Raw genomic sequence first — 23,111 nt, forward strand, 5'->3', positions numbered from 1 at the left:
GCAGCCACCCTTCTTGTGTATAGGTACCCATTATGTCTAAAGCGCCTCAGCTGTGGTATCAAAAAACAAATTCTAAACATTTGTGTGTCCTAAAATCCCACTTTTGCTTTACCTCAACAGTGCCTACTGAATAATACTCTTGCCTTTATGATACCAGGCCTAGTTTAACTATTATCTTAGCTAATTCTTTAGCTTCACTGAAATGTATATTATATAAGCAATTCTTTTCTTAGTGGGCAATAGCAATATCCCCCTCTGCCCCCCTGCCCTGTTAGAACAGGCTTTGATGGGGGATGGGGATGCCGAGTTCAGGACGAGATTGGGTAAAACAAGCTATGAACTGCATGCTGGAAATGATCAGCTAAGTACTAAGGTGCCCACTAAGAATCAGGATAAGGGAATATTAAAGGCACCTATCAGGGGGCTTAGGCATCTCTATACTAATGCTAGAATACGGGTAACAAGCAGGAGGAACTTGCACTCCTACTTGCAGACAAAGGTCTCGACCTGGTTTTACAGAAACCTGGTGGGACCCTACCCATGACTGGGCAGTGGGTATTGAAGGCTACAGGCTTGAGATTGAGGAAAAGAGGTGGGGGGCATTGCTCTATACGTTAGGGAGCATTATACATCTTCTGTAATAAAGATGGGGACAGAAGAAGGGCAAATTGAAGTCTTATGGGTCAGATTACAAAGGGTAGCGGTGAAAGGGACTTGGTAGTGGGCGTCTACTACAGACCCCCACACCAGGAGGAAGAGTAGACCTACAATTCTCGAAACAGCTCTCAAAGGCAGCATGCTCAAAAGACCTAGTTGTCATGGGTGTCCTAAATTACCCAGACATCTGCTGGGAGCAGCAGTCGGCTAGGTCTGCCTATTCACATAGGTTCTTAACCCGCATACAGGACCTGCATCCAACACAGGAGGTATGCAGTCCCACTAGTGGAGATGCCTTACTTGACTTGGTGCTGGCCTCAAGGGAGGACTTGGTGGGGGATCTACAGGTGCAAAGTAACCTAGGGGATAGTGACCACCAGCTGATAGGATTCACTATATGGCATAAGGTGGGAAAGATAACTAGAAGGGCAGTAGTGCTTGACTTCCAGAAGGCCAGCTTCAGTGAGCTCAGGAGATTGGTTAGGGTGGGACTGAGGAGTAATCACATCTGTGAGGTGGGAGTCCAAAAAGGGTGGGAGTTCCTTGAGATACTGATCCTACAGGCTCAGAGGGACAACATCCCAGTACACAGGGAGGCAAAAGAGCCAAAAAACCTTCTTGACTGAGCAAGGAAATCCAGGAGAGGCTGCAGGGGAAAAGAGAGGCTTACAGGCTGTGGAAGCAGGGGGCAGCCATCAAGGAGGAGTATACCTGCTTGGCTTGCACTTGCAGGGAAGCAGTGAGGAAGGCCAAAGCAGATACAGAACTCAAGTTGGCAACAAAGATAAAGAAGGACTTTTTGTTATCCTTAAAGTACATAGGGAGCAGGAAGAAAGCTCAGGGTAACATAGGGCCACTACAGAATGGACTGGGGTAACTTGTAACTGATAGGATGGAAAAAGCAGAGCTCTTAAATAATTTCTTTGCTTCTGTTTTCCTGGACACAGATAAAAATGCACCTTCCAATGAGTCTTTAGTCTGGAGTGAGAGTAATACCAATCTGCCAATGGTTAGCACTGACCTAGTGAAGGGGCACTTGGAAGGGTTGGATGTATTTAAGTTGGCGGGCCCTGATGATCTTCACCCAAGGGTACTAAAGGAATCGGCCGATGACATAGCAAAACCACTGGCACAACTGTTTGAGCCCTCATGGCACTTGGGACAGGTCCCAGAGGATTGGAAAAGGGCCAACATGGTCCCTATTTGCAAGAAGGGGAGGAAGGAGGACCCAGGTGGGATGTGGATTTTTTCACAGTAAGGTGGGTAAAAAACTGGCTTATGGGATGCACCCAGAGAGTGATGGTGGATAGGTCAGTTTCTCCCTGGAGGGATGTGGACAGTGGTGTCTCCCAAGGCTTTGTCCTGGGACCAGTACTGTTTAATATCTTCATCAGCGATTTGGGTGAAGGTGTTGAAAGCACCTTGTTCAAATTCGCAGATGACACTAAGCTATGGGGTATAATAAACACGCTGGAGGGCAGGGAGTGAATTCAGGTGGATTTGGATAGACTGGGGAAGTGTGCAGATTTGAATAGGATGCAATTTAACAAGGATAAATGCAAGGTGCTGCACCTGGGGAGAAAGAATCTCCAGCACACCTACGGACTGGGGGGGGGGGGTACCATTCTGAGCACCTCAACAGAGGAAAGAGATCTCGGAGTCTTGGTTGATGCAAAAATGAACATGAGTCGCCAGTGTGACGAGGTAATAAGCAAGGCTAACCACACTCTTTCTTGCATCAGCAGGTGCATCACAACCAGGTCTAGGGAAGTGATAGTTCTCATCTATGTGGCACTGGTGAGGCTGCAGATGGAGTACTGTGTCCAGTTTTGGGTGCTGCACTTCAAGAGGCATGTGGATAACCTTGAGAGGGTTCAGAAGAGGGCTACTCATATGGCTGAGGGCCTGCAGGTAAGACCCTATGAAGACAGACTGAGGGACCTGAATCTCTTCAGCCTCTGCAAGAGAAGGTTGAGAGGTGATCTTGTGGCTGCTTACAAACTCATCACAGGGGACCAGCAGGGAATAGGGGACACTCTGTTTACCAGGGTGCTCCTCAGGGTTACCAGAAATAATGGCCGCAAACTGAGGGAGAATAGATTTAGATTGGACATAAGGAAGAAATTTTTTATGGTAAGGGTTGCCAAAATATGGAATGGACTTCCAAGGGAGGTGATGTTTTCCCCTACCTTGGAGGTGTTCAAGAAGACATTAGACAGGCATCTGGCTGGGGTTACTTAACCCCAGCACTCTTTCCTGCCTGGAGCAGGGAGTCAGACCCGATGATCTACCAGGTCCTTCCAACCCTAGAAAACTATGAAATCTATGAAACAGATCTAGAGTGTGGTTCTAGGACTGAGGATGTGCAAAGATACTTTAGTTTAGTCCAGTATTTTCCTGGAACACCTTTTACTTTCATGAATCTATCTCCGTAGATGTGAGGAGCATGACATGGACTATGGTTTATTTCTTGGCTCATCTCATTCTAACTCCAAAAGGCTCAAATAGGTAGCACTCAAATAGGCTCCAAAAGGCTCAAATAGGTAGTAGGGGCTTCAGTGGCCTTGTGAGGAGGAGAGGCAAAGCAGTAATAAAACTGCTGAGGGCCCCTCTGCTGTAGGCATCTTCTTCCCTCACCCATGTGAGTAGATAGAAGCTTTCAAACTTTCAGTAATGCTATATTATGTTGTTTCAGAATAGAGGCTTAATAAAGTAAATAGCGTGATATTTTGCTCCACTTAAATGGGTCTGCTTATATTCATGAATATATAAACCCTTTTATAAAGGTCAGCCTACGCATACTTTGCTGAACAATTTATTAAACTGTGTTGAGGAATCTGAATTAGTGAAAAGAAAGTTGGTTTTTAAAATTCCTACTTTGACAGCATTATTGTAATCAATCCAGGATAGTAAAAGGGGAGAATTTTCAGGCTATTTTAAAGATAAATTATGCAAATCACTAAATTGTGAAAATATCATGATTTCCAATTTGTACAAGGTGTCCCTAAAGACTGGATGATTTTACTTCATTAATATGCAAATCATCTGCCCATTATTTTACAGTAAGTTATGGTTGGGACTACTTACGCAAAAATTGCCCTTTAGTTCTAACCTATATAATTATTATTGGTTCAGAAGCAACACTGAACAGTACATAACTTTTCTCCCAAAGCTGCTTTTCTGTATGCCAAAATCGTTATTGATTATGAAAGTATGATTGGTCTAATTATTTTTTATGCTTTTATAATTACAGAGTAGTTTTTACAAAAAGCCATGACGAATGCTCTTTTTTGTTTCAGCCTTTTGGTACCTGAAAAAACCTAAACTTTGACTTTTACCTTCACACAGAGATCTTGAAGATCAGAGTGCAGCCTTACTTTTAACTTTAAAAATAAACTGTTTCATGGGATGGGACCTCTCTGGATTACAAAGCACACTGAGATTCCATGGGGAGCATAGAATTTAAAGCTACCTGTGCAGGGATTCTGACCAAACTGTTAAGAGCTGAGGCCAAGACTCTGTTCCTAGCTTTGCTATTGACTTGTTTTGTCACTGTGGACAGGTTTCATAGACATTTGGGCTGGAAGAGACCTCGCGAGATCATTGGGTCCGGCCCCCTGCCCAAGCAGCAGGAAGTCAGCTGGGCTCAGATCACCCCAGCAAGATAAGTATCCAAGCATTTCTTAAAGATATCCAGAGTAGGTGCTTGCACCACTTCTGGGGGGAAGGGAGTCTATTTTAGACTCTGGAGACTCAGACAGTAAAGAAGTTTTTCTTTATATCCAGTCTAAAATGGTTTTCTAGCAGTTTGTGACAGATAGACTTTGTCTTCCCTTGGGGTGCCTTGGTGAATAGATGTTCTCCCAGTTCCTGATACACCTCCCATATATACTTATAGGCTGCCACCAAGTCACCCCTGAGCCTTCGCTTCTCCTGGCTGAAGAGTCCCTTGCCTCTCAGCCTCTCCTCATAAGGCTTGCTTTCTTGTCCTCTAACCATGTGCATGGCTCTTCTCTGGACTCTCTCAAGCTTCTCCACATCCTTTCTAAAGTGTGGAGCCCAGAACTGGATGCAGTACTCCAGCTGTGGCCTCCAGGTTACTTCAGGCTCAAGCTGTAAAAGGTCTTAGCTGTTGCAGTATTCACCAATGTACATTTAGATGCTTTGCTAGTGGAATCTGTGGCTGCAAGGATAAGTCTGTACTGCACAATGCAGTGCAGGATAAATGAGCCTCCATGGAGTTTTGTGCTACTGCAGCGAAACTGCTTCCAGTACCTAAACTAACTTGTTCTGAGCTTGCTCCAGTCGCTTTACACTAAACTTTGTAGAGAGACCCTAGGTTATGTACCTAGGCTTCTTATACAGATAGAGAATCAAGTGAAGTTCATAGTAACCTGGGATAAATGGACCATGTAGATACATTTCTTGCTCTTTAACTTGCAGCTTACTACTCAGTTTGTGGGTTGTTGTGAATTGCACTCTTATTAAATTCTATCTATATAGTAAACTTATCGTTTACTAGAGTGATATCCTCAAGTATATTGTGTTGGTACAGGCAGACCCATCTTAGGGAGGAACAGCATGTACTTGTACATCTGCATAGCACTGTGGGTAGGCTAAATGGCTTGGGGCTGCCTAATTCATAGAATCATAGAAAATTAGGGATAGAAGGGACCTTAGGAGGTCATCTAGTTCAACTGCCTTCTCAAAGCAGGACCATCCCCAGCTAGATCATTCCATTCAGGGCTTTGTTTAGCCGTGTCTTAAAAGCCACCAAGGATGGAGATTCCACCATTTCTTTAGGTAACCAGTTCCAGTGCTTTGCCACCTTCCTAGTGAGAAAGTTTTTGCAAATATTCAACTTAAACCTCCCTTACTGCAACTCAAGACCATTCCTCCTTGTTCTGTCATCTGGCACCACTGAAAACAGTCTAGCTCAATCCTCTTTGGAACCACCCTTCAGTTAGTTAAAGGCTGCTATTAAATCCTGCCTCATTCTTCTCTTTTGCAGACTAAATAAACTCAGTTCCCTCAGCCTCTCCTCATAAGTCATGTGTCCCAGCCCCCAAACCATTTTCGTAGCTTTCAGCTGCAGGGAGATTGGCCTGTTGCTCTGCAGTGTGAATTTGGACCTCAGGGAAGCATAGTGCAGATATGGCTATACAGCTCTTGGTTTAGAAGGCAGCCCACCCTGAGCATCACACCATGTTTGAGGTAAGTTTAGCATGTTGATATGGCTTAAGAGTACAAAAGTGAACACCTTAGCAGTCAGCTGCTCAAACCAGGCAGTAAGAGATACTGAGGAGGTATGTGTATATGAGAGACATATACCATATTTCATGGTGTACAAGTCAAGTTTTCAAGCCCAATTTTTGTGTCTTAAAAATCAAACTTATACACTGTGCCACATCAGAAAATAGGGAACGGGGCTGGGTTTGGTGCTCAACTGGCATGGCTCTATCCCCTGCAAGCAGCACTGCCAGCACTACTTGCAGGGGATGAGGCTGCACCAGTCGAGCACCAAGCCTGGCTGAACCTGGCCCCTGCGAGTGGCTCCAGGCTTATAGGGGATGAGGCCATACTAGCTGAGTGTTGAGCCTGGCTCCATCTGCTGTGAGCAGCCCTGCTGAATGCAGAGCCTGCTGCCACTCACAGGGGACAGGGTTGGGCGTGGTGTGGCCTTATCCCCAGTGAGCGGTGCCGGGCTCGGTGTTAGGTAATGCTCCTCACAGTGGCCCTATCCTCTGTGAGCCTGGTGCCACTTGCAGGGGACAGGAATGGAGGCAGAGGATGGGGCAGCGCTGCTCACAGGGGATGGAGCCATGCTAGCCAAGCACCGAGCCCAGCTGAGCTCATTCCCATCCCTGTCCCCGTCCCTGCCCCCATCCCCTGAGAGTAGTACCGGGCTTGGCACCACTTGCAGGGGCCGGGTCCAGGCTGGCATGGCCCCATCCCCTGTGAGCGGCACTGGCAGCGCTGCTCACAGGGGATGGGACTGCGCCAGTCCAGCCCTGAGCCCAGCCCCAACTTGTACACCATGCCTATGAAAATCCTTATCTTTCTGATTGGAAAGTCGGGGGTCAACCTATACACTGTGAAATATGGTAAATTTCTTCAAGTCACTTAAGTCACAGCCCTCTCCTCAGCATTTTCTTTTCATCAGATGTCTTGTTTATCCCGAAGGCATGTTATAAACATTAAATAGAATATGATTCCTTATACAGGCAAAGTTTGTATTGACTTCAGCTGGCAAAAGAGGGTGGAGGTGAGGAATTTTGTTTTGTTCTTTCAAATCAGAAGCTCAGGTTTAGATCAGAACCTCAACTAAACTTTATAATTTCCCTATGAGATACATTTTACCAAACTCATCGTGGCCAAGATAGGGCCCAGAGAGCTGGCGTGTATTGTCAGCTCCAGCTATTTTGAAGGGCCTAGACAGGGCTGCAGGAGAGTAGCTGAAACTGAAGGCCCCAAGCCTATCAAATAATTGTGGTGTGAATTATTCAACTGCTAAAAATGGCTTGTTAAGCAGAGTATTTGAAGTAATCAATGTACCTGGCTAGGCAAGTGGTAAGACCTGCAATTTAGATTAAGAAAGAAACAAGAAAAGAACAACAGAGGTTGTCTGATAGAAGACTTTAGGCTTAGGTTCAGTTATCAGTCCACTATATTGGACACTATGTATATAGACACTATGCATGTGCATGCTGTATTATTGATAATAATTAGTGAATTGTATAACCCTTCAGTTTCACAAGGATGTAAATTTTGGCTAATTAACACCTTCCAGCATCAGTTAAAGACCTGGCCTGGGCTTGTTTTCAGGGTCCTGTTAGAACTAAGTGTACATGGGCTTTATCCAGGGGAAGCTGGGAGAGAACATAGGGAGCCCAAGAAATGCTGTACTGATATCATCCCATTTTCCCCACAATGGTCACCTGCCAGCAATGGTAGAAGTAATTGGTTTTGTGATGGAATGGGCAGCCTGATTAGGCATTAGGATAAGTGTGGATCTTGTGCATTGTGTGGAAACAATAACAGGCTGGACTGTAGACTCTCCTGTGTCTTTTATCAATAGTCAACCTGCCAATACACCAGTAAGCCTGGTAACACTTCACAAAAGGTATTAGTAATTGCAATACTCAGCTTTTAGCCAGTCTGCAAGCCAGTGGAATTCATGGCCTCAAATTAAACACCTAGATACACTATGTAAAGCATAGGATGAGGTCACAGAACCCAAGAAGCACATAAGCTACTGTTAGGAAATAGTGAAGAGAGAAGAGGAAAGAAGAGAGGAGGAAGAGAGAAGAGAGTATATATTTATATACACTAGAAATGTGTATGCATTATATCTATGCATGTTAAAATTAAGCAAATAGTCTTTCCATCTCACCTGAGACCCCTGAACATAATGATGTAACCACAGACTGAAGAGTATAGAACAGGGATGCTCAACCCCCAGCCAAGGGTTTAGATTTGGCCCATGGAGCCATGTCATCTGCCCACTCCCATGCTGCCAAATTTATGGGCCCATGGGAAACCCTGTGGGTTGGATAGCCTTGTGTGCTAGACTGTGTGTGTGGGGCTAGGGCAGAATTTGGCACAAAGGGGCTTGCGGAGACAGTGCAGGGGCCAGTTCCCAGAGTGCAGGGCTGGGGTGGTGTGGGACCCAATCCAGGTATACAGGGGTAGGTGGAGGCAGCATGGGGTTGATCCAGGTGGGCATGGACCAGCTGAGGTGGCACAGGGCCTGATCATGGCTGCATGGAACTAGGTGGAGGCAGTATGGGGCCCAGTCCTGGCATGCAGGGTTGGGCAGAGGCAGAATGGGGCCCAATCTGGGTGTGCAGGGCTTAAAACTGGCATGCCATGCTGAGGGGAGGCATGAGGCCTAGTCTGGGTGTATGGAGCTAAGGGGAAGCAGTTGGGGGGGGCGTGATCCTGGTGCCCTGGGCTGGACAAAGGCAGCATGGGGCCCACTATGGACATGCAGGGCTGAGGGGAAATGGTGTGGAGCCTGATTCTGGCATTTGGGGCTAGGCAGAGGCAGCATAAAGCCTGATCTGGTCATCTGGGCTGAGGGGAAGCAGTGCAGGGCCTATTGTAGGGACATGGGGCTGAGGGGACATTATGTAGGGCCTGATTCTGGTGTATGGAGCTGGGAAAAGGCAGAGCAGGGCCTGATCCTGGCACACACAACCTGATTTGGCCAGCAGACCAGACCCATACCATTCATCTGTCCCACAGGGAAAAAGCTTGAGCACCACTGGTATAGAGTTATTACAACACATCTGGCCTCTGATCAATATCTAAAGTCTGGCATGAAGTAATATTGATATAATACAGTGGCAGGCAATTATTTTGGGCAGAAGGCCGCTTACCGAGTTTTGGCAAGCTGTTGAGGGCCACATGGGTAGCCCTGCCCCTTGACAGGTGCCCCTCCCTCTGGTTGCCATCTTGGGACTGGAAGTCCCACCCAGTAGCCCCTGACCTTTGCCACCAAAAGTCCCTCCCCTTGCCCCCTGGAAATACTCCTTTCAGCAAGGGGGTTTGCCATCTCAGAACCAGAAAAATACTAAATTATATTCTAAAAATTGAACATCTACAACATTCATTATTTTGATTTCAAAAAAATATTTTTGTCCTGATTTACATGTGTTTGTGTAGCGTACATAGAGGTGATTGCCAATAGCTTAAAATTAAGTCTTACTTTTGTATATTGTTGGGGGGTGGGGGGAATGTGGGGGAGGGAGCACATGGGGGTGTGAGGGGGTGTGGGGGTCTGCGTGTATGGCAGTGAGGGGGTGCATGGGTACATGTGTATGGTGGGGTGTACATGTGGGACTCACTGTATGAACACACACACGCATGGTCTCTCTCCCTCCCTCATTGCGCGCACACACACACATGCACACAACCCCCACTTAATGCTGTTTCACTTAGTGCTATTTAGCTATAACACTCATTTGAAATTGATACCTAATTTCCCTTAGAGCTCAGTGAGTTTTGTTATAACGCTCACCATCACCATCTTGGGTCATTAAAAACAATTGTGGTCACCATCTTGGGTTGTCAAATACTTTTGGTTTCACTTAATGCTAGTTTTACTTAATGCTTGTTTTTTCAGGAACCAATTAAGAGCACTAAGCAGAGGTTGCCTGTACTCTGTGCCTTCCTCACTGCACACACACTCTCCCTCCCTCATTGCATGGACACACACACACACACACACACACACACACACACACACACACACTCCTGCTTCTGGCCCCAGGGTACTGGTGTGGCCCTGTGCTCCCGTGATCTGGCCATGTAGCCAGGGGCCACATAGTGCTGCAGCAGCCAGTGGGTGTGCAGGGAAGCAGGGAAAGCTACAGCAGGCAGAGGCTTCTGGTTGCGGGGGCGGGGGTAGGAGGGGGCTGGACGTGGGGTGTGGATGGGCCAGCCTTGTTCCTGGGTCCTGCCAGCTTCCCCTGGGTCCTACTGCCCCTGGTTCTTCTCATCTTTGACAGGCAGCCAGAAGCAAATAAATATTAACTTTTCTAAAAATTTTAAGGGCCCCACAGGCCAGATTGGATCCAGCCCTCCAGGCCATTCTGTCTGTGGGCCATATTTTGCCTACCCTTGATATAATGCAATGTATATAGAAAAATATTTAAAGGATTTCTATGCAATTTAAAACAGTAATTGAAACTTCTTACCATAGGAAAAGTTCGGCAACTCTGCCACCATTGCCAGAGAATGTCTGGTCAGTCCTAGGTTGTTAGTACCCTTCTGTCCTCTTTCTAGTCTTGTTACTAGATAGGCACTTGATCTGGTTTGGAGTCTAATGCCTCATATGCTTTTGATCCTTGAAAAGTGCTACAGTCTCTAAAAGAAATACCTAAGAAAAGTCCTTTCTTCACTAAGAAAAGTGACTTTGAGTTTAACTTTTGCTCTGAAATGATACAGTCCTTAGAAAATATACCATCCTGGCTGAATGAAAGAAAATTGATGAACAATGTCACCAGTGTGAGAAAGAATTATATTTTCTCTGGTCCTAGGATGAGTAATTGTGTTTACCTTTAAAACTAATTTCATATCATTTTGCCTTCACATGTTTATATAAGCTAGAATCCATTCAGCATAGTTATCCTCATGTTCCGTAAGTATATATTATGTCTTTAAATAAGTTATCATTAAGGGCTCTTATACATGTTCAGGGAGCTGGCTCTGATGCACTGAAATCTAGCGTGTCAGAGCAGATTCAATTAATTAAGTGTGCTGGAGCATGGAAATAAGTGCGCTCCAGAAGACTTTGGCGTCATGTGTATTAGCGTCCCTATGCCGAAAAATGGCAGCGGGGCAATTTGTACTAAAGCTTGTTCAATGACCTTTGGTTGAAAGCACCCCACCACCATTTTTCAGCATGGGGGACACTGATACACATGATGTTCAGGCTCTTTTAATTAAAAGTGTTTGCTAATTGAAGTGCCCTTCACGCCTCCAAGAGTACATGTAAAAATGACCTAAGTGACTGGATTCCCAGATGCTAGTGAGGCCAACATCACAATTCTCCTAATCATCTTTTTTGAAACCTAGTTCCAACTGAAACAAGATTGCCTATGTACAAAACTCAAAGCATCACATGTATATCTGAAATCATGTCTCTTCAAAAAGAATAATTGTATTTTGCAAAGGGAAAGACCATTAGGCATCTAGTAAACCAGCCAACAGTTGCACAATATGTGATTCTTGGGTGTCTCTGACAAGCAATTTAATGAAAATAGGAGAAACTGGAATATTCAAAAGATAATATTATGTATTATCCAATTCAGGCACAAAATGTGGTTAGAAGGACAGACAAGGGCATATTTCTGCTAAACACCACTGTCTAGTTTGTTTCTAATATCACATGAACCATCCACAAAAAAATACAAGAAATGCAGTGACTCAGATGTGAAGAAATAGATTTGATGAAATGCATAATAACTTACATGGTAAGATTTTAATGACTGCATGACTTGAAAGCTTGTTACTAGTATAAAGCCTCTCCTTCCCCCCCACCACCCCTCCCCCTTTGAAACTTTGCAGGTAAGATCTCTTGTGTCCAATTTTTTTTTCTTGAAATGTTTGTAAACTGCACCCAGCTTTAACAAATGTATTGTGGTTTATAACTATTTCCTGAAATACTTTAAATGGATAGTTTTCTTCCATGTGGTGTTGGCAAACTATTTATAATTCATTGCATGGGATATGTGACTAATCACCTAACACAAAAGGCTCGAGTATGTTTTTTCTGACTGATGTCTGGAGAACTGGAGGTGCGTACATGAAGGAGGAAGACATGTTTCCTTCTGATTTCCCCCCAGACAACCCATCCCTCCATCATCCTGCTTGGTCTTGTCAACCATGCAGAGTTCAGACCACCTAGGACTTGCGTATAGTGCCTCAGTTTTATTTACTATATTTTACAGCTGATATTTAAAAAGTATGAGAGTTAAAACATAGATTACTAATTATGAAGTAGGCCCTGCAAGTTGGTGAATAGGTTGATCACCATGCAAGCACTTACTCAGGGAGTGTATGTAGGTTGCCTGGCTTACAGGCTTCTACAGGTAGATTTAGCTCCTTAAGGAGCTGCCTAGCCAGTCCTCCCAAATAAAACATCGCCTTCAAGCAACAGACAAGCAAAACCTTCTTCCTTGTCCCAGGCACTAGAACAGAGCCCTCTGGTTCTGGCCTAGCACAGCAGCCTGGCCTCTCCTTATAAGAAGCTATTCATCACACAACTTGCTTCCCCATCTCCTGCCTACTCTTCAGAGAGCTTTTTAAAGTTCCTAGTGGCATACTCCCTGCCTATTTAAATGTCCTGCAGCTGTGCTTTTTAAACAGGGCTGGCTGTTCCCTCTTAAAGGGGGCAGACTGCCTATTACAGGGAGTCTCTGCACTCACCAGTACTGATACCATTACAGACCTTTACCTCTCGGTGGGTGTGTCTGAAGTGCTATTGGCACACAGCTACTGGCACACAGGTCTATGTCACATTTTGCTCTTCTCTGCTTCTCCATGTCACAGCTCATTGAGGAGGTTCTCAAGTCAGAGGTTCCTGAATCAGAGGTTAGAAATGGAGGCAACTAAGATATAGGTGTAGAGTGCCATGGTAGTTGGATTTGAGTATGCTGTTTGTTTGAAGTTGGGCAAGGTTTGGGTCAGATGGGAAATGTGTAACTTTGGCCTCTGTATACTTAAAATAATAGTTTAAGTTGAATAAATGCAAAATACAAAAAATAAATAATGCTGACCTATACCTGTGCAGTCACACGTGGACCCAAGAGGTCTATTATATTACTTCTTTCCCAGAAGAGAGAGAATCTCCATGGTAACAGTGAACTATCCTAAACATGAATTAGGCAAAGTGCTACAACCAGAAAAATTTTAACTGACTCATTTCAACCTATTACTAGCTCCCCTATGTCTGTTTTTGGGGAGGAGGGAGTTATTTTGTTTAGCTAATATCAGATGTACTGTAATCACAACAACATATTTTTGATGGTACCCAGTGAAATGAGGGTTTCCCCCCCACCCTCTTTTTTTTTTTTTGAAAGATTGGTACGCAGCCATTAATTCTCCTCTGAATTTCATTTCTGCTGGTGAACACTTTACGCCAGGGTAGCCTGGCAAAATAAAAACATGTCATGGGGAAAAGAGTTCTCTGGCAATAGCAAATGAAGACAAGAAGCAAACAGCTCACAGAGTTAATCTAAATGTCAGGATGAGTATTTTAAAAGACCTTTAAATAATGCCTAGCACTTATCAAAAATATTTTCCTTGCAATTTAGTTGATTTTGTAGACATGATCAAGAATATATAAAAGCCCAACTAACTTAAGTGTCACTTTGAATGATTTTTTTTCAGTCCCATTTGTTCCATACTTGAACTTCATGCTATCTGGTATGTTACATTATATGGCAATTTAGTGTTAGAAGTAGCTAGTGCTTGAGGTAGGAAGAATAACTTTTGAGAACTCATTTAAGGTTGAGAGGGGAGGATGGGGTTAGTGAGGGCTATGGAATAAATCTGATCAAATTCCACATTCCTACTATGCTTTTCAAACACAGCAAACCAGAATGACAGAACTAAAGAAAATATAGTTAGTGAGAAGTATCACTGTGACTGGCTCTCTCCTGGTTTACCTTGACACCACAGCCCAGGTGGCTGGGCCACAATTAAAAGAATCAACATCACATGGCCAGAGAGGGTGATCCCTGTTGGCACAGAGCCTTGAGACCATATGCTTAAAATGGGCCCGGGGGCCGAGGAAGCAGCTGGACACATCTGGATGCTGGAAATGAAGCTGGATGCTCTCACCACTACGGTGTACCTGGGGAAGCAACATGCATGCAACCTGACATGAAGGTGACCAGGGAAAACCTGGGTGTGCTTCTCAGGTCTGGAAGGCCTGGGTGAAGCCTCAAGGTCTCATCTGCCTACAGAGTGGTGATGGACAGAGGAGATGCCAGCCCACCTGACCCAACTGACAAGTGACTCAGCACAGATGTGAGTTCATTCATCGTTGTAGATCAAGGACTGAACAGGAACCCACAGGTCAGGTGGGGCTGGGAGAGTGCAGCTCAGTGGAAGCCCTGCAGGCACCAGGTCAGAGGAGACCCCAGAGGGAAGGCCTGCAGACCCTGCATGTCTCATCAGTGTGGCCACAATCCCAGAGCACCCAGTGGGGGACTGGTGGACCAGCGAGCTCCAAACAGGCGTGGCATGGAGTGCCCTGGGGCTGTGGTATACCTGGCCCGTTGGGCAGATGAGAAGAACCTGGAGCAAAAAGTCAGCTCACCAGGAAAACAGCCGAGCTGCAAAAGGGGAATAAAAGGTGCATTGGGCACTCAATTCCCCATGCTCAAGGTTGAGGCATTTGGTGTGGGGGCAGTGTTGGCCTGCCCGATCAGGCTGAGCTATTTGTCCTTTGTTGTGGTGGGATTTTCTGAGAGCTACAGGATCATGGTGAGACCCTGTGTAGTCCCTTCATGATGAGCTGCTGCAGTGGCAAAACCCCCCTGAGATTATGCCAAGAAACTGCCTGGATCCATTGTGACACCTGAGTGGAAAGAGGTGGGCGTCTAGGGGAGGAGGAGCCCCACAAAAGACACACCAAGGAACCCCTGAGCACCACCTTGTATGTGATGCTCTGCGTGCATCTGGGTCTTGTTCCTGGTCAGTTAAGGATTGCCTGATTGCAGATGACACTCATTTCCCCTTTCTTTATATCAGTGAGTCCCCTTTCTTGTCTCATCCACCATGGCTTATTCTAATTAGTTAACCAGAAGGCTCCGACTAAACTAATCGCACTGACAAGATTGTTGGTCATCTTCCTGGGACTCCTGCCTGCTTCTTGCCTCATCCTTATGCCAACCAAGTGTTCCAAGTAAAACAAAATGAAAAGGTCACAAACAAACTTATCATAAGTCTTTTAAAACCTGCCCGGTGGTTCCATTAGAATCAGTCCATACTTCAACAATTCAACGAACTCATATGTTAAGGATAAAGTATTTGGAACCTTAAATGTTTCTGCACTCACAATTGAAGATTCTCCTCTTGCTCTCCATCTAAGGGTCTTGCCCTCAGGCCTCCATTGCCAGACACTCCTTTGGGTGCCCAGGCTTCCAGAGGACTCTTGTAGATCTTATGCTACAGCTGACTCTCCCCATACAGCCAGCTTTCCTCAGTGGGCCAGCTTTCCCACCCTTACTGGCTCTCCCAATTGTGCTGGCACTCCTCAATGCTGTGCTGGTTCTCCCTGGCAGTCCGGCGTTCCCTGACACTGTGCCAGCTCTCTCCTATGCAGTGCTGGCTCTCCCCTGCACAGTACCATCCTTCCCCTGCACAGTGCCAGCTCCCCCCCAACATGCCAGCTTTCTCCTATGCAGTGACAGCTTTTCTCTGGGGCCGGCACATGGCTTCCAGGTACACTGGAAACCGCAGAGCGCTCACCCAGATGCACCCAGCACACACTTCTAAAGCATGGCTGGGGCAGCATTGGGGTTAATCAAGGCTTCTCCGGTGCCTCTGTGCCTCGTCCTAAGAGGTGGAAGACTCATTTGGCCCTTCCTGGGCCCTCCACTCTTCTCTTGGGGTTTAGGGCTGCTTCTCCAGTCTCCCCCTGTCCCATCTTCTTTAGGACATTGGGAGGCACTCACCCACACTCCTCCAGAGGTATCCCAGGGAACAACAAATTGAGGCAGGCAAATAGGGTCAGGTGTGGTGCAGCCTTAAGCAGCAAGGCATACCCATCAGCTTGTACAGTGGATGTGGGACTATCACAGTCATACACAGTTACATTGTAGGAGAAAGACAGCCTTGGAATTTCCATATACACCTCACTGCCATTGGAAAAACATGAATTTAAACTGAGCTGGACTCTCCCTAGGATGGGAAGGAAGAAATTTTGTCTTGAGTGTTATAAAGTCTAGATTAATTTCCTATCACAGTTATAGGTTGTATGACTTTGGGTAGGTCACCTAATCTCTGTGCCTCAGTTTCTCATCTGTAAAACCTCTGTAATGATTCTTTCCTCCCACAAACTTATAAATGCTTGTGAGGTACTTGGATACGATGATGATAGGGATCATATGCATTTTTAGGGAGAAAGATATTATGTGTTAAAGTCCAGTCCTGTAGTTCAAAAACTCCTTTGACAACAGTGTCAGCTGCAGGCCAGTGATGTTACCCTCTCCTTCCCACACACCTTCCTAAGAGCCCATGCCCTACTACAGTGCATAGTCTTAGTACAGAGATTTACTGTAAGGTTCAGAGAGAGACACAATTCTCACTTAAACAGGGCACAATGTTGCTGTGAAAAAAATTTCTGTCTCTCACTGCATCCTTCAGACTAGTGGCAGGCTGGGAAATGCTTGGAGACAAAGGAGGAAAATTTCCTATCAGGGCTAGTCCCATGCTGCCACAGGCCAATATAGTCTGGGATTGCCAGGGAGAAGGACTGCCTCTGCAAGTCAATTTATTTTTCCTCCTGTTAAAAATTCAGCTCTGCAACAAGAATGCAGAATAACAGAAAGGGAGACAGAGAGTATAGAAACATGGGCCTCTATACACATGCTCTGCGGTGGGAGGAGAAATCTGGGGAGCAGAAATGCTGGAAGGAAAGTGGACAGTAACCTAAACTTTAGGATTCAGATGTGATAGGCCTGTGACAGGGGTCCATCCCCAGGCCTGTCTAATGTAGGCCTGACCCTCTGTCTCTGGGCTACCCACCCACCTATCTTACCTCACAGGTGGTATATAACTGTTGACCTGCGGCCTAGGGTGTTGGGTTGGCTCATTCCTTGTCACTGTGCCTCTTGGCACTGGTGTCTGCCCCCTGTCTCTGCGTCTCTCATCACTGAGCCCCCTGGTGTTGAGGTCTGATCACCCCCCGTTGCTGCACCCCCCTGGAAGGGGGCTTTGCACAGCAGTGTGCCCCAATGAGGCCTCCTACTCCCCAAATAGCCTCAGCCTGGTCCACCGGATGAAACAATAACATAAATATGAGCCCCTGGGCTATAACATAATACAAGTCATAAAAGCCACGCTCTGGCTTCTTAAAAACCCCACACTGCTCCTCGCACATTGGTCACCCCCCCAGCTGTGGGTACCTTATAGATTCCTAGAGCCTCATTAGCCACAGCATTCCTGGATAGCTCTGCTGTGCAGGCACTCTCTTCCCCTGGCCTCTTGCCAGAGACCTCCTCCTGCCAGCCTCGGCCCTGGGGTTTATATGTGCCCAGAGGCCTATCCCCTTCCTGTCAGCTGACCGGCTTGGGTGGTTAGGCTATTAACCCCTACCCTCCTGGTGCTTGTTGTTCCTGTAGACTTGGGTCTTAAAGGGGCAGCTCTGCTTCTTAGTAACAGGGCTAAGGTTCCCTGTTACACCCCCAACCCTTCTCTTTTGTCTGGGGCTTCTGCTCTTTTTCTGACCCTTCTTCCTCTTTATATTGGCAGGAGAAGAAGTTGGCACTCACATTCTTGAATCCTGGACAATGTTCCACTACAAAACAGCAGGGCTGGAGGCTGAGAGCCCACTGCATTAGTTGTGTGTTGTTGGTCTTCATGTTCTGCAGCCATCATAGCAGTGCATAATCGGTTGTTAGGGTAAACTTTCACCCCAACAGAAAATACCCAAGTGTTTCTATGGCCCACTTAATGGCCAGACACTCTTTTTCTATCGTGGCATAATTCCTCTCATGCAGGTTCAGTTTTCTACTTATATATGCTATTGGACATTTTTCCTTTTGGACTAACATCATTCCAATCACTCTATCTAATACATCTGTCTGGACTATAAAAGTCTTATTAAAATCTGGTGTATATAAAATAGTGGATGTCAACATAAAGCTTCCTTCACCTTCTGGAACTCTTCTTCCACTTCTGGTGTCCATCTCACTTGGGTTGGGGCTCCTGCCTTTATTAATTCTGTCAATGCACTGTTAGCTCCGCAAAGTAAGGTACAAATTTCCTATAGTAATTTGCGAGGTCTAAGAAGGCCCTCACCTGTTTCTTTGTTTGGGCTGTTTGGTACCTTCGTAGTGCCTCCACTTTGTCCATCAACGACTGTACTTTTCCACTCCCTACTTGGAATCTAAGGTATCTTGTTTCCTCTTTCCCAACTGTACATTTTTTTGGATTAGCTGTTAGGCTGGCTTTCCATAGATCTTGCAGCACCGCCCATAATGCCGTCAGATGTGCAGCCCAGTCTGGTGTATATATGACAATATCATTGATATAGGCCACAGCATAGCCCCCATGGGGAGCTAATATTTTGTCCACTGAGCACTGAAATGTTGCAGAAGCCCCATGAAGTCCAAACAGCATATGCCGGAACTGAAACAGACCCCACAGAGTTGCAAAGGCTATCTTTTCTTGATCTTCTGGGGCTAGGGGGACATGCCAATAGCCCTTTGTTAAGTCCAATGTGGAGATATAGCTAGCTTGCCCTATATTCTCCACCATCTCATCAACCCTGGGCTTTGGATAGGCATCAAACTTCACCACCACGTTTACTTTCCAAAAGTCAATACAAAGACAAATCTTTCCATCTGGCTTTGGTACTATGACAATGGGGCTTTGCAGGTCACTGGGATTCCTGTTGGAGCAGGGCACAATACATCATCTCAATCTCTTCTTTTATCTGGCTCTGTAGCTTTTGTGGAATCTGCCTCCAGTTTTTATGGATCACTTGACCTGGAAGAGTCTCTATCTGGTATACTGTGCCTTGGGCTACCCCGGACATCTCCCAGAACACATCCCTGTATTCCTTTACCAAATTGGTGGCCTGTTGGCTCCGTTCTGCTGACAGTCGTGGTGCCAGCTCTGCGTTACCCTTCTTGTCCACTTTCCTCAGTGAGGGTCCCAGTTCTGGTTCGTCGGGATGAATGGCCGCATATAAACACTCTTATTCTTACCACGTCTTCAACATGTTGACATGGTAAACTTGTTTTTTCTTCTTCTTATCTGGCTGGTGTATCTCATAGTCTACAGGTCCCACTTGATGTATAACTTTGTAAGGTCCCTGCCATTGAGCAAGTAGTTTACTCTCCCAGTCAGGTAATAAAACCAATACTCTGTCCCCTGCCTTGAATGTCCTGTCATGTGTTCTTCTATTACAATGCGTTACTTGTCTCTTTTGGGCTTTGCTCATATTTCCTGAAGCTTCCCTCCTCACTGCCTCTAGGCATTCCCTTAACTGTACCACATACGGGAGAAGATTCTTATCTTTACTTCGCTGCTCTTCCTAGCCTTCTTTAATCAAGTCTAGTATTCCCCATAGCTGACATCCATACAATAGTTCAAAGGGGGAAAACCCTGTCGAGGCTTGGGGAGCTTCTTGTACTGCAAATAAGAAATGCGGCAACATGCGATCCCATTTCTGTGGGCTCTCTACCACAAACTTGTTCAGCATCTGTTTCAATGTTCTGTTAAAATTGCTCCACTAGCCCATCAGTTTGTGGGTGTTAAATGACAGTCTTTAGGTGTCTAATTCCCAAGGTCTTGCTTCTGTCAGCAATTTAATTGAACTACAATAGTAACATAGTAGTTAAAAGCACTATTTCCATTTTCTCTGAAAGGTTATTCTACACTGGAAACAACAACACAGCACCAGGAAACAGGCCAGCAAACAGGAGAGTTTGAGTGGGAGTTCAAGTGGGGAGTCTGCTGTAGACTTTGCCAAGATAGTTTCTTTCTTACCCTTTCTTCTGACAGAAGTTATTTTCTCAGATAACTAGCAATACCAGGGACATCGATTTTATAAGAAAATGTAGCAATAGAACCTGTAAAAGTCATGGGCCAAAGTCTAGATAAGGCAGTGGAAGATTACTCTAAGGAAAAGTTTGGTGCTGGCTCCAGTGATGGGTGATCTAATAGGTATAACTAGGGATAAGCAAATGGGACTCCAACCCTGGGAACCATTTTAGAGGGGGAGCCAGTATGCTGTGGCATCAGCAGCCTGTGTATGAGGAGCAGCAGCAGCAGCTGGAGTCTTTGGATATCTGGGGTCAGATCAGGGGCAACGCATAAGGGGTGCATGCGGATGCATGTGTACCCTCTCAGCGTGGTGGTGCACCCCCTACAAAAAGGCACCGCTGACAGTGCCTCCACTTGCCACTCTGCCACCAACACTGCCAGCAGTGTCTGCGGGCAGTCTAAGATCCCCGCTGGCCGCTGCTGCCACTGCTGGTGGTGGCTGCGGGTGTTCGCCAACCCTTGGTCGGCATTCGCCACCACCTCCACTGCTGCCAGCAATGCTGGTGGTGTCTGCAGGAGCTCCCCAGCTTACTACCACTGCACTCCCGCCAGCACTGCCACACTCCTACTGCCCCTGTGCACCTCCAGCCACTGGGGCATGCGTCGTTCATGGGTCAGATAAGATTCTTTAGCATTTGCCACCTCTTACCCTTCTGCTCCCCCATGCTCAGCACCCTGCCACTCCCTTGGCTTCTTTACCCTGGACATCAAAATTTCTAGTTAAGCCTCTGCTAACTTAAATAACTGCAGGGCAAGTGTGGATATGGGTATTGGCAATGCGTAGGGGGTGCACATGGATGCATGTGCACCCCCTGAGCATAGCGGTGCACACCCTGGGAAAAGGCACCACCAACACTGCTGGCGGCACCTGCGGGTGTTCACCACTCGCCACTGATCCCCCTCCCCCTTGCCGCTGACACCACTGGCAGCATTTGCGGGTGGTCCATGATTGCTGCTGGCCACTGCTGATGTTGCCAGAGGTGTCTGCGAGTGGTTCCCGACCAATGGTCAGCGCTTGCCACCTGCCCCTGCTGTCAACAGTGCCATGGCTGCCTGCGGGAGCTCCCCGCTTACCACTGCCATGCTCTCACTACTGACAGCGCCACTGCCTGTGGGAGCTCACCGTGCCCTCCCCACCCAGCCTCTGGGGGCACGTGGTGTTCATGGATATGGGGAAAGGCTGGCTTATCCCTGGTAGATCCACTCCTTTCACTACCTGCCTCTCCGGAGTTCAGCGAGTTTAATGGAACTGTCATCTTCAGGGCCAAGATTGTATGGCTCCCTTAAGCATGCTCCATGAATCATGTTGTCTTCCCCGCAACAATTCTTCAAAACTCAGAGCTTTAATAGACTTTGACTCTTTAGGCTGGCCTCCTTGTTTAACTGCATGTCTAATTACATGTGACAGTACACATATACACACACAAGCACACACAAGCACACACACACAAGCACACCTTCTGTCTATTTTCAGACCCTCAATAGAAAAAATATCACGAATCTGGGACTGTTTTAATGCAGTTTCACAAATACTTCTTCACTGTGACATTCTTAACTCATTTTGTATTACCGTATAGTTTGACACATAATCTATATCATATTTTTCATACAGTACACTATCTTTTGGGTGTCTTTGTTTGATATGCATAATATAAGTAGAGGTAATGTTAGTCAGATTTGAAGATCTCTTCGTCATATGTTACTCTGGAACACAGTGCAGTCCTATTATTCCCCTCAAACCTTCTCCACAGATGAGCTCCTGAAAGCATAAGCCCCTTTTTCTGAATGATGTTTAAATTTGTTCTTTGAAGGTGATCACACGTATGGAGAAAAATCCATCAGTTGCATTTCCACTGCAATTATATCATACACTAACAATAAAACTTCAGATGACTAGACGTACTTGTACAAGAAATCTGAGTAAATAGAGTAACAAATACAATCTATTCGTGCCATGTACCATAATAGTAATTTTTTATTTGGATACACCCTTTTCTCACTCCATCAAAAAATCTGGATACGTTTGGACCTGGTCTTACCTTGAATAGTTGTTGAACTTCCTTAATATCCTCCTCATTTTCATTTTGTAAGGTTTCCTTTGCTTGGTAATTGCCTGCATTATAGCTGTGTGTCCTAAATGAGAGGAGAAATTGCCTCCACATCGATTAAGTCAAGGGCTCTTCCTGAATCCAGTTCCACAGTGATTTTCCCAGACAAACACTATTCTTTAACTATGAAACAAAACCAAATCCCAGACATTGGGCTGAATGACAAGAGCATAGAGTTAGCTCTTCTTTTTACACCTATGGAAAAATGTCAGGGCTTCTTACAGCTTGTCTGCTTCCTACTGCAGCAGTTAGTTGTGAAAGCAGACAGGATTATCTGCTCTCTGTGAATCAGTACCTTATCCAGAGAGTATTAGTTCATTGTTCCGGCTTAAAGATTAGATTTATTATTTTGGATGTCTTTGTATACTGAAGTAAGGTTCAAGAGAAAAAGAACTATATACTAAGGTTGAACTCATATCTGTAGGAGATGCAGGACATCTTCATAGACTGGAGTTCAATTTAGCATCCTACAGTTAATGGATTTTACTTGCAGCTTCTAGAGAAAAGAAGGAACAAGACACTGAGTGACACAGTTCTACTCTCATGCCCAACCAAATGAAGGTGTTTAATTTAGGTCAATGGTATCTGACAATCGCACAGTGCCCAGCTGAGTGAACAGATGGTCTACTGCTAATCCTTCTTGTCTCAGTGAAATACCATATTAGCAGCAGCTATGTCTACAGACAGACACTTAAACTATATTTAAAGACCAAAACTCTAGGTAGATTATTAATAGACTAGTAATCTTGGCTTTATGCAGTACTACCAAGGTGTCTGGCTTCTATTTATCAACACCACTATAATTGGCTATGTAAAAGCTGATCTTCAAATATCTGATTTATTTACAGGGTGGATAAAAATCAATGATTAAAAAAAATTAAAAATCAGATTTTTAAAATTTATATCGGATTAAAAAATCATCAATAAAATACTAAATTTCTCTCTTGTTTAAATAGTAACAGTTACAATTAAATCTTACCACAAACATACTAAACCTACACTTACAGTCTCACAAAAATGAATTAATGGCTCTGTCACACTCACACACACTGAGTT

The 23,111-nt window shown here is 45.5% G+C and overlaps 1 protein-coding gene across 1 annotated transcript in view; it reads right to left on the minus strand.

The window, feature by feature from the left end:
* The window catches only part of RGS20 (regulator of G protein signaling 20), a 94,275-nt gene extending 71,955 nt beyond the window's left edge, over positions 1-22,320 (minus strand). Inside the window, exon 1 of the mRNA XM_019498708.2 lies at positions 21,987-22,320. Within this exon, the coding sequence (XP_019354253.1) occupies positions 21,987-22,109 (123 nt within the window). The 5' untranslated portion in view covers positions 22,110-22,320. The remainder of the gene's footprint in view (positions 1-21,986) is intronic.
* Positions 22,321-23,111: the final 791 nt, after the last annotated feature.

This window comes from Alligator mississippiensis, chromosome 3 (genome assembly GCF_030867095.1).
Source record: "Alligator mississippiensis isolate rAllMis1 chromosome 3, rAllMis1, whole genome shotgun sequence".
Classification (NCBI taxonomy): domain Eukaryota; kingdom Metazoa; phylum Chordata; order Crocodylia; family Alligatoridae; genus Alligator; species Alligator mississippiensis.